Source organism: Dacryopinax primogenitus (assembly GCF_000292625.1).
Source record: "Dacryopinax primogenitus strain DJM-731 SS1 chromosome Unknown DACRYscaffold_9, whole genome shotgun sequence".
Taxonomy (NCBI): Eukaryota; Fungi; Basidiomycota; class Dacrymycetes; order Dacrymycetales; family Dacrymycetaceae; genus Dacryopinax; species Dacryopinax primogenitus.
The window spans coordinates 823,399-834,882 of NW_024467206.1; the positions used below are offsets into that span (position 1 = coordinate 823,399).

The window sequence follows — 11,484 nt, forward strand, 5'->3', positions numbered from 1 at the left end:
CACTTTGTCTTCGTTGATCTTGGCCGAGACCTTGACAATCCGCTCTCCTCTGATCAGGACATCGCCCGGGAACGGCTCCCGTCCAGTCGAGTCGAGCACCTTCACATCCTTGAAAAGGATCACGCTCTGAGTGCCTTCTTCCAGTCTCTCTAACAAGCAAACATTAACGAAACGGCTCACGTTGCTATCTGTGCCCTTGATCTCGTGTTTCACCGGCAGCAAGGGTGAGTCTGCGTAAGGATTTGCATTGGTGACAGGGATTGGGTGTTTACGGTAAGAGCCTCGGGTTGTAGGATCAGTGTATTCGGTCAATCCTAGCATCGCCAGAGATTCTTCGACGGTCCGTGCAGTAGGTGAGCCAAGCCTGGACCTGGTAGTCACAGGAGAACTCAGGACAGATGGTGCGTAGGACGAGGTCATTGCGCAGGAGAACAGGTGTGTCTGGTCGGGGTAGAAGATTGGTCATCCGCGGTATATCTTGCGTTGATGCCATTATATGCCCAGAAGAAACCCATGGTGGGCGGCCGCGAGAATGTCTGCTCAACACAAGAGTTGTTGCACTAGCTTTGATTGGTATAGCCGGTTCGGCCTGAGTGCTTCAGTCCCAAATCAAGCACAGTCAGGGAACCAAGTGCGGTCGCATAAAACTTGTAGGGAGATCACCGGTGCATCCCATACACCTTAGGAAGGAGGCCATTTGTACTGCCGAGAAGCGCAATGAGAAGACGAAGGACAAAGGGAGTAACTGCCATCTGGGGTATTGTGTATTGCCAACAACGCGAAGATGTCATATTCAGTGGATGGAATGGAGCATCAAAGCGCCGTATAGCTGTGGAGCAACCAGCTCATGAAAGATAAACACAGCTCGTAGTACCAGTACTAAACTGGCACTCTATCGCAGCCCGAAACCCTCAGAATCTCCCCGCGGTGGGTCGTCGACACGTGACCCTGGTCAGATTCACCTCTGCCCATCCACGGCTCAGTCTGCGATGCATAGAGAATTGTCTTCATAGCTCAAGACGTTGTGGTCCAAGACTGTTCAATCGATTTGAATCAGATACTTTGCCTCTGCTATTATACCTGCCTTTGCTGCTTTTGCCCCCTCTCGACACCGGCAACTTTCAATGGATCACTTTGCCTGGACAATCCTCGTTGCTCAATGATCTAACTGTTCTCATTATTCTATGGGACACTGTCAAATATGCACTTGAACTTGGTGAAGTGTTGTCTCTCCAAGACGTGGAGCTCAAAGTGCCGTTGCCCTATCGAGACGTACTCTGCATGGGCAAGAACAATGTGGAGCATGCAGTGGTATGGAGCTTCCATTTCCGGGCTACTAGTATTCCTGAGATTGCACTACTTGCTTTATGTAGGAATTTAACGCCACGGACTAGAATTCTTCGGATAAGGCATTGCTTGCGCTTGTGAGTCTCAATCTGGTCTAAATAAAGATCACCGCAGATTGCCGTGCCTCCACAACCAGTGAGATTTATGAAGCGACACATCTCAACCACGAATCACAGTGGGCGCGTATGTCTGGTCGTTTTTCCTTGCACAATATCCGCTGATCCTATAGAAATCATCAGCGTATGATGTGCTGTTTGTCTATGACCGCCTGACACGGTATGTGCGCTGGGTCATCTGCACGATCATAAGATAGATTCTTATCATGTTCAGACAGACTGGCAACCGAACCTACCCTGCCAGCAGCTTTCCAGGTCGACATTCGTCACTATGGTCTATGACCTGCTTTTGTGAGCGCCGCATCCATCTGGGGCGGAATCTCTTTACCTACACTGTCCATCCCCCTGAGCGTCGGATCCAAGCCATCCTTCCTGTCTTCTGGCGATGAATGTCCGCTCCCTGCCATCCAGAAGGTTGGTGTCCTGGCCCCCTCGCCTGCCAGAAACCCTTCCCTTAGTGGGAAATGTTCCGATTCACAAGCAGACGTCTCTTTAGTATAAAGTCCAGCGAGAACACGCACGATGTACGTGACCGACGCACGTGCACAGCAATATTGACTGCATGACCAGGTCTCGTTGGACAGTATACTTGAGAAAAGCGATAGCATCCATAGACATCTTCGTCGGCGACATGGACGAGGAAGAGCAGGCACGGTCAGGAGTGATGGCCGTCCCTCAACAAGATCCCCCGCTTGCGCGGCGTCGATCATCCAGGTCTCTCGACCACTTTCTAGAGAATGTATAGAGACTCACAATAAGTCGCTGGGATGAACAGCAAGAAAAGAACAGCTCTTGATCAGGACTTTACCCCGTAATCCCAGCTTGCCTCAATGTGCAGCGACACAAAGAACACCACAACAGGTTCTCTTTCACTCAGATGAACGTGGACACCTGTTCACGTCCTCTGTACCAGACGGACCAAAATAAACATCCATAAATAACCCAGTACAGATAAACAAAATAACTGTACAAGAATCAGCGGTGCAACCTCCAACAGCAAATAGGCAGCTCACTGTACAACAAACAACCAACTCCGTAAATCCCGTAAATCCCGATGCTCATTTCTTCTTCGCCTCCATCCTCAGGCCAATCAATCCCCCAAACAGTCTCAAGTTTGTCGTCCGCTCCCACTGCCTGCCTCTCCCTTCCCCCTCTCCCCCTCCCTCTCCCTCTGCAGGAGCACCCGCCTGCCCCTCCTCCCCTTCTCGTTCCCTCTCCTCCTCCCCAGCCTGGGCAAGCGCAAGCACCGCCTCCCTCGTAGGAGCATACACGACCTCCCTGTACTCCCCCACGCCATTATATACCGTCGTCACCGCTCCCAGTGTCGAGTACCCCAGTTCGGACCTGAGAGGATCCAGGATCCCCTCAGGCATGCGGCTCAGCACATGTAGCTCAAACTTGGATAATGTCTGGCCTGGGTTGTCTGCATGCGTGTTGGCCGCGATCAGCGGGTTGAGGAGCTCCGCGCCTAGAAGGCGGGGCATACGGATAGACAACTCTTTCAGGTGGACGAGGGAAGCGAGGAACTGCGCCATGTCGAGTGTGAAGCGGGAGAAGGTGAGTGTGAGTGTTGTTAGCCGGGGGAGGTGCAGGAGGTGTGTCCGAGTGTGGGGGTTGGTGATCAGCTCCAGGGGGAGGGTGATAGTCAACGACGAAGGACCAGGGTTGTCTGGTATCAAATGGATCTGCGCTTCGTTAGAGTTGCATGCAGAGGGAAGAGGAGATGTACCCCGAACGGGAAAGCGAAGTTTATCTTCGGCTCAGGCGCATATATCACCGTATCCAGCTTCTGGCAGGCCCGTAACGCCTGATAGAGCTGCGCCTGATCCGTAAACCCTTCTTCCAGCCTCAACTCTCTCACGAATCCCGGCACGGCCTTGCTATCCGGCCTCTCGAGAAGCTTGGTGAACCCCCCGTAGGCCCAGCGCCCTTGGAGTCGGGTGTGTGCCCAGAGGTGTGGGCGGAGGATAGCCCACCATTCCCTGCTTACCAGGAGCCAGCGCCATGTTGACGTCGGGAGGCCGTTTATGTTCCTCTCCCCTGTTGCGGGGTTCGTATAAAGCGGGTGGTTGGGGTTCATCGGATGTTGGTAGAAAGGTGATTCGGGGTCGTTGAACGGGTGCCCTGGAGGCAACGGAGGGGGGAGGAGAGAACGAGAAGCATCCAAGGCGAGGAGGATGATTTCCTCCCTTAGTTCGTATGGGAGGTAGGGGAAGGAGAAGGGCTCGGCGTTGCTGTATACATGTGAGCCGATGGTGAGTGAGAAGGAGGACTTGTCGGCTTGGCTGGCATTGGCTAGTCCGACGGCTGGGGAAGGTTAGTGGGAGTTTAGGAGAGGGGAGTGAGGAGGGCGTACCTAGACCTGCAGTTAAGTTTGCGAGTGGTGGAATGAGGAGAGGGACGAGGATAGACATGGTGAGAGGAGAGTAGACAGTTGTGAGTTGTAGTGTTACAGGTACATATGGGATGGTCATATATGCATGGTCACGACATCGTGGTTATCCCCGCACTGCATGATGTCATCCGTTCCGATCCGGCCAAAAGGGCGGAACAACACATCGACGCCTGTTTACATTCTCCCACATTGGTCATATTAGGAAACTCTCTTTCTCACGCATTGACCACTACACCTTTTATATTCCTATCAAGTACAAAAAACTGTGCGTCCCCTAGTTCATCTCAAGAATAATAGTCCCCTCCATCTGCACATGTGCGAGTCAAGCAATTAGCTCGTTATGAACGGCACCCTATACCTCGCCGACAAGTGTCCAATAGCCTCCCTCGGGATCGCCCCCAATTCATGTTGCCCCATCACCTTCCCATAGGTCAGCATCTCATGCAACATCTTCACCTGTACGGAATACCCACACACGTGCTTGAACCGTATACTTGGGTATATGACAGACAGGAAGAGTGCGAGGTAGAGGCGTTCGTGAACGAGCTGAGGCGGAGCGTTAGTTCCAGCACGGAGGAGGTGCCTTTGCACGGTGGGGGGAGGACATCGTCTGCGCAGATCATGGGCAGCTCGAGTGAAGCGAGGGATTTGCAGTGCAGTGCTAGGCCACCGAGACAGTCGATCGTCAGTGACGTAGGCTCTGCTAGGGGGGGTCGATATGCAGCGTTCTGAGTGCCGGCCACCCCCGAGCCATAGCTAAGATATCCTCGTTCCCAACTGCAGCAGTTGCTCTTGTTCAGCTTGCATCGTCGTATACAAGAATCCGAAGCGCTCCAAATGCTTCAAGCTGAGGAAAGACCCGAGCAGAGCAGGACGGTGCATATTGCCTGCATCACGTTCTGACGCGTCGGTGACACGGCACTGCAATTCTCGCAGGTTAGAGTAGGACGCCTGGATGTTGGCGGCGAGCGAGGTGAGTCCGTGCCGCTCGTCCAGTTTGGTTAGCGTTATACCCACGTCAAGTTCGATCAGGTTGCAACGGACTGAGTTTAAGGCGTCAAGTAGCACCGTGCTTGTCCCGCCTAGGCAGAGCGACTTGAGCTTGGAAAAATGATCCTCTGAAACAGGGAGAGGCGGGCCAAACTCGGGCCAGAGACATTCAGCAGACCATCCAATCCGCAGGCGCGTGAGATGAGACAGCTTCGCAAGACGCCGGAAGACAGTCGGGTGGTAGGCGATGTAGTCGCATTCCAGCAATGTAGGATGCGGCATGTGCGAGATAGCGTGAGAGAACCCATCGACGTGATCGAGTGAAATGGCCTGCACGTTCAGCCCCAGCTTACGCAGGACCGGACAGCGTTCAGGCAAGGCAGCGAGCAGAAAGCTGACAGGGACATTCTAGTCCTGCTCTGAGCCGATGGACAAGGAGCTTCCCGTAATATTGAGCTCTTCGAGCGACGCGACAAGCAGTTTGAGCATCGTCTCCACGTGTTCAGGCTCATCGGCTGTACAAGTCAGAGACCGCAGATTGGGGAACAATGCTTCAGTTGGCCATATCAGCATGAGACGTTGCAGCTGTTTCCAGATGGAAATAGGCGCGTCAGAGTTACGAGTAGAATGTGTCATGATGTGCAGATGCTGGATATGGTGCGCATATAGCTGGCGGAAACGATCTACACGGGCGTTTGCACCTGGATCAGGCTGAAACCATAAGAATGTGCAGGACATGACACGTGTGGGACTCACAGCAGGGGCATACGTAAGAAATCTGTTTGCTAGTTTCTCTAGTTGTTTCGAATCCAGTGTCTTATATAGCTGCCTACTGACAGGGGCCATCAGCCCCGGGCGGCAACATGCCAACGCAGACAACGCAGGCGCGTTCAAGTGTTGGATAATCAAGCGAAGGATCTCAGGGGTTGACAAGAGGGGAGGCAGGGGAGGGATGGTCTCAAGCGATGGGTCAGCATCAGCATCTGAGAGGTAGTCTAGCAGCGGACGAGGAGCGAAGAGTTTCAGACGGCGGCCCATGGTATGATGGCGGTAAGACGCAAGGAGCAGACGCGACGCGACGTGTCCTTATAAAGCCTCCGTACCATCAGCAAACCAAGCATGTATATTCCTTTCCTCTTGGTTCTTTTATTTAAATAAACTGTTTAATGGCTTTCACGACTGCTTCAGGCTTCTCTAGGCAATGCCAGTGCCCACAGTCTTCAATTTGAACGACCTTGACATTTGCAGCGTGCCCGACCAACTCGGCATACCCGTCGCTCATCGCAACAGGACTGACTTTGTCCGCGACTCCGGCGATGCACAAAATTGGTTTGCCTCGCAGCATCACCCAGTCCGGATTCTCCCCTGTCGCAAGCGCCTCGCAATGTCTTGCGTACCCTTCGGCGTTCTGTGCTGTCAACATCTCCCTTGCAAAGCTGGTGACCAGAGGTGAACTGTAAGGCGCAGTCGCATTGGCGACGATCGTATCAGCAACTGCGCCCATACCCTTCGCACGAACCGTCTTCGCTCGTCCGAAAGTTGCAGTCCTGGCTGGTTCAGGAATTGCTTTGACTGGCCCCAGCATTATGAGGGACGAGATGAGGCTCGGGTGTCTGGCGGCGAGATGTGCAGCAACGAGCGTTCCCATGGAGTGGGAAACAACAGGCACTGGTCCTTTGATGGACTGGGATTCGAGGACATCGGATGCATCCTCTGCGAGCGACTCTATTGTTGGGAACGAGTTCATCGACCAGCGGTGATCTCCCGGCACCTTCTGCGTCGTAGCGGATCAGTGTATTCGTCTTGGCGAGTTCGTTGGCGATAGGAGAGTAGAAATTGACGGTGCCGCCCAGCCCATGAACTGTGAATCATGTGTTAGCATCAAGCACATTGGTGACGTGGTGAACGTACTGAACAAAATAGGAGGACCGGTTCCCATTTTCTCCACGTACAACTGTGATGCAGTCAGAATTTGTCAACGGCAATTTGAGAGCAGATCGTACATCTTTGCCGCTCCGCATCCTCGTCAAACCGCAATTGCTATTGCCCCGAAGAACGGACGCAGCGAGGATCGAAGGATGAGGCTTGGCTGGCCTCTTGTCTATCGTCATTACTTTATTCCTCAGTACGCCGATGCCAGTGATGGCTACATCCACTTCATCACCAGGCCGGAGGAAGGTCGGACTGCCAAATCGCCTTGAGACTGAGATGCGACAAATCTCGAAAAGTCCACTTACGGATTGAGTCCGAAGCCAACACCAGCGGGGGTACCGGTCGCTAATAGATCTCCCGGTCTATGATGGGCTCAGATGTCTTGAGCGTTCTGAATAGATTTCGCTTACTGAATTGTGATTCCTTTGCTGATGGTCTCGACCAGAGTTGGAATGTCGAAGATCAGCTGATCAAGTGTAGCCCTCTGACGAAATCCACCATTGACCCTAGTGAAAATCTCCACAAGATGGGGCGGAGGGAGCATGTCTGCGGTAATGACGAATGGTCCTTGAGGGAAGAAGGTGTCCAAACTCTGAAACTTCAACGTCAGGCTATGAGCGCTGGAGTGTGTGCGGTCGTACCTTCCCAATGAAGAACTGTTTATGATCACGTTGCAGCTCGCGAGCAGTCACATCCTGTTAAAGATTGATAATTGCCCTGATGCCACTTCCAAAAGCTCGCATACATTCACAACCGTGTAGCCCCAGATCCACCCACCCTTTCCATTGAGATCAACTTCATCTTTCTTGATGCCAAGCCCGGCTTTGCCGAAGATAACGCCCAGTTCACCCTCATAATCCAGCGTATGGGTTGCTTGTGGATGTGCATAAATGTCATCATATGGACCTATGATTGAGGTGTATCGCTTCGTAAATATCACTGGGTGCGAAGGCATGGCAATCTGCGATTATCTTCAGACCAGACCGAGATTCAAAAGCGCAAGCAGTGCCTTATCCGAGGAATCATAGCCCGACGCGTGAAACTCCTACATCACAAACAACAGTAAGGTTTCGATAACATCTCGGTGATGGAAGCTCCATACAGCTGCGTGCTCCCGATAGTTCTTGCCTACGCAAAGTACGTCTCGATAGGGCAACGGCGCATTGAGCTCCACGTCTTGGAGAGACAACGCCTCACCAAGCTCGAGTTCATCTTTGACAGTGTCCCATAGAAGAATGAGGACAGTTAGATCATTGAGCACCGAGGATTGTCCGGGCAAAGTGATCGGTTGTATCGTTGTCCGATCTGGTGAGACTTGGCCGATGAAGGGAAAGTTGCTGGAGCCAGAGAGTGTAAAAGCAGCAAAGGTAGGCATAGCAGGAGAGGCAAAGCAAAGGATCTGATTCAAATCGATTGAACAGTCTAGGACCACAACGTTTCGAGCTATGAATACAATTATCCATCCATGTGCAGAGACTCGCCCAGATGGGGATCAGACGAGAATTGCTTACCTGAAGAGTGCCCACGTGCCCACTTATCTTGACGCGGGTACGTGACAAGATGCCAGGTCCTGGTCTACGACCTGATTTTATCTTCTCTGAACTGGTTGCTCCACTGAAAGAGCGCGGTTTGCTGCTCCATTCAAACCGCAGATGATGATGGCATTGCATTGCTGGCAATGCATAATACACCAGACATCAATCGCCCTTGCCCTCCTCGTGCTTCTCGAGTCATCGTGCTTCTTTGGCAATACAAATGAGCCCCTTCCCAAGCTGTACATGTGATGCGCTGGTGGTGTCCTGACAGAAGGCTTCCGACCGTAGCTGATTTTCTGACTGTGCTTGATTTGGGACTGAGGCACACAAGCCGAGCCGGCTATACCATCAAAGCTGGAGCGGCGACTCTTCTGTTTCGCAGACATTCTCCCGCCCGCCTGCCGTAGGGCGTATCCTGGGGTAGATAATGGCATCAACGCAAGTCTTCCACCCCGACTAGACACACCTGTTCTCCAGCGCAATGACTTCGTCCTACGCACCATCTGTCCTGAGTTCTCCTGTGACTACCAGGTCCAGGCTTGGCTCACCTACTGCACGGACCGTCGAAGAATCTCTGGCGATGCTAGGATTGACCGAATACACTGATCCTACAACCCGAGGCTCTTACCGTAAACACCCAATCCCTGTCACCAATGCAAATACTTACGCAGACTCACCCTTGCTGCCGGTGAAACACGAGATCAAGGGCACAGATAGCAACGTGAGCCGTTTCGTTAATGTTTGCTTGTTAGAGAGACTGGAAGAAGGCACTCAGAGCGTGATCCTTTTCAAGGATGTGAAGGTGCTCGACTCGACTGGACGGGAGCCGTTCCCGGGCGATGTCCTGATCAGAGGAGAGCGGATTGTCAAGGTCTCGGCCAAGATCAACGAAGACAAAGTGAAGGAAACTGATCCTCAGGTTCACATTATCGAGGGAAAAGGTCGCACGCTGATGAGCGGACTATGTGATGCGCATACCCATCTGTCGTAAGTGATAAGGTTGGCGAGGAATGACGGCGATACTGAAATGAATCAGATGGAACAATTCTCCAGATCTGGAAGGATTAGGACATCTTCCTCCAGAGGAGCACACGATCTTTGCCATTCGAGCCGCTCGTACCTACCTGGATTACGGTGTCAGTTTCTTCCCTCTGCTTCATGCGCCTGCTCATATCGATTGGCAGTATACGATGTGCTTTGGTGCTGCATCTGCCAAAGCTCGTCTGGACTGTGTGATCCGCGATGCCATCAATGCTGGTGAGATCGGTGAGAAATACAGTCAGCGATGGCAAATTCATGGATTTGACTAATTATTGGCAGCCGGACCAAGGTACCTGGCCAACGCCCAAGAAATTGCTCGGCGGCATGGTGCCCTGATCGACTCGATATCTGCTTTCGCTGATGGACCCGAAGATATAACTATTGCTGTTTGTTCGTTGTCCGATGTCACCAATTAACGGTCTGGGATTGACTTATCGAGCAGTGAAGAACGTTGCTTTAGGAGCCGACCAAGTGAAGCTATCCATGTCCGGGGAATCGGTCAGCTTGATTACGTATCCCGCGACACAATGTACACTAATAGACATCCAGATCACGGAAAAAGTGATGGCAGATGAGAATTTCTTCACCGATGAAGAGACGAAAGCCGCATGTGATGCCGCCCACAAGCAAGGTAAACGCGTTTGTTCACATGCCAGGAGCGTGGATTCCGTGAAGATGAGCGCTCGTTGGGGAGTGGACGTCATCTACCACGCCAGCTTTACGGATGAAGAGACACTGGACCTTCTCGAATCTAAGAAGGACCGTATTTGGGTTGCACCGGCTATCAACGTGAGACTTGATTGTTGAGACGTCATGCATTTCTGCTGACTTGATTTTGAACAGTGGATCACCGAGACAGTAAGCCTTCTGCAGCGAAGCCAACAGTGTATTCAAATATCTATAGCTGACTTCTGCGTCCGAATGGGGTTGTACACCAGAGCATGCGATTGAGGTGACACATTCGAAATTTGATTGAGCGTGTTATTCACGGTGAAGTAGATCGGATACAAGGATGAGCTTGAGGAAGCAATCAAATCCATGAAGGCCATGAAAGCTCGTGGCATCAAGCTCCTCCCTGGGGGTGATTATGGGTGAGCACAACAATGCAGGAAGTACGCACCAAGCTCACCACTAGGCCAGGTTTGCTTGGACTCCGCATGGGACGTATGCGAGGGACCTCGAACATTTCGTGAACTTGTTCGGGTACACGCCCATGGAAGCCATCATTGCGGCCACTGCTGTGCGTACAATTTCTGGGCACGATGCATGTTGCACTCATTCATGACACACAGCTCGGAGGCGATTGTGTGTCGAGACAAAGTTGTTCTGGGTTGCGCTGATGTAATTACAGTGTTCATGCGGCCTCATGAGCTGGGCAAGGTGCTTCCCGGCTATTACGCCGACTTGATTGTACGTGTACTGTATTCTGCAACACATATGGGCCTCAACGACAATGCCATACCAGTTGGTTGATGGCAATCCTCTTGACGATATCCGTATTCTTCAGGACAAGGACAAGCTGCACTACATCTTGATCGATGGGCGCGTGCACAAGTGTATGTCTTGAAGTAAACGTGCGGAGAGTCAGACTAACCAATTACGTCAGCTCATTCTGCTGCTTCCCCTGTTACAGTTAAAGGTAACGATAGTGTGCTCATGCCGAAAGGTTGGGATTTGTTGGACAATTCGACGCTTGATCAAGCTGATCATTCGTTCAGGGCAGCTTCAGACGTCTCCTTTGACACCGCCAAAGAAAGGCATGCTGGCACAATTGTTTTAGGGCTGTTTCCGAAGATTCTCCGTAACCTATTGATTGGATTTGCAGTGCAATGAATGTTCACATGGTCAAGCATTGCTTTCTGTGACACGATGTCTACGGTCCCATTAACCGACCTGATTGTAAAGTCAATTGACCAACTGTTGTCATTCAGAACGACCGAAAGTCACTGCACGGAATGTTTACGTGATGCATGATGACGCGGACGTGACTGAGCATAGCAACCGTTTTTCCGCGGGGAAGGCGAGGTTTGCTGATAGTGTAGAACAGCTCAAGGGTTGTTCGATGAGTTGGCATTGTCAGTCAATAGTTCAGCATGCCAGTCTGCTTGCCAATGGAATATTTGTCACC

General features: G+C 52.0%; 5 protein-coding genes across 5 annotated transcripts in view; 1 reads left to right on the forward strand and 4 right to left on the reverse strand.

Annotated features, from left to right (window-relative positions):
• DACRYDRAFT_107645 (uncharacterized protein) overlaps window positions 1-321 on the reverse strand; it is a gene marked incomplete at both ends in the record, with an annotated part of 2,252 nt that extends 1,931 nt beyond the window's left edge. Inside the window, one exon of the mRNA XM_040768511.1 lies at window positions 4-321. Coding sequence (XP_040628808.1) covers window positions 4-321 — 318 coding nt within the window. The remainder of the gene's footprint in view (window positions 1-3) is intronic.
• Window positions 322-2,521: 2,200 nt separating this feature from the next.
• Window positions 2,522-3,877, reverse strand: DACRYDRAFT_116333 (uncharacterized protein; the record flags this gene model as incomplete). Its single annotated transcript, XM_040770182.1, has 3 exons — window positions 2,522-3,148; window positions 3,193-3,770; window positions 3,820-3,877. 3 exons carry the CDS (start codon window positions 3,875-3,877, stop codon window positions 2,522-2,524), a joined length of 1,263 nt encoding a protein of 420 aa, XP_040628809.1.
• A 1,379-nt stretch (window positions 3,878-5,256) lies between these two features.
• DACRYDRAFT_107648 (uncharacterized protein) lies at window positions 5,257-5,886 on the reverse strand (the record flags this gene model as incomplete). The annotated part of the gene is made up of 2 exons (XM_040768512.1): window positions 5,257-5,559; window positions 5,605-5,886. 2 exons carry the CDS (start codon window positions 5,884-5,886, stop codon window positions 5,257-5,259), a joined length of 585 nt encoding a protein of 194 aa, XP_040628810.1.
• A 112-nt stretch (window positions 5,887-5,998) lies between these two features.
• On the reverse strand, window positions 5,999-8,155 carry DACRYDRAFT_107649 (uncharacterized protein; the record flags this gene model as incomplete). The annotated part of the gene is made up of 9 exons (XM_040768513.1): window positions 5,999-6,561; window positions 6,620-6,709; window positions 6,760-6,802; window positions 6,852-7,032; window positions 7,086-7,142; window positions 7,191-7,372; window positions 7,422-7,475; window positions 7,526-7,741; window positions 7,883-8,155. The coding sequence occupies 9 exons, from the start codon at window positions 8,153-8,155 to the stop codon at window positions 5,999-6,001; spliced, it is 1,659 nt and encodes a 552-aa protein (XP_040628811.1).
• A 740-nt stretch (window positions 8,156-8,895) lies between these two features.
• DACRYDRAFT_79602 (amidohydrolase) lies at window positions 8,896-10,923 on the forward strand (the record flags this gene model as incomplete). Its single annotated transcript, XM_040776403.1, has 13 exons — window positions 8,896-9,036; window positions 9,091-9,302; window positions 9,352-9,451; window positions 9,500-9,581; window positions 9,636-9,746; window positions 9,799-9,854; window positions 9,906-10,145; window positions 10,200-10,214; window positions 10,261-10,308; window positions 10,356-10,447; window positions 10,497-10,600; window positions 10,708-10,766; window positions 10,822-10,923. 13 exons carry the CDS (start codon window positions 8,896-8,898, stop codon window positions 10,921-10,923), a joined length of 1,362 nt encoding a protein of 453 aa, XP_040628812.1.
• Between the last annotated feature and the right edge of the window lie 561 nt (window positions 10,924-11,484).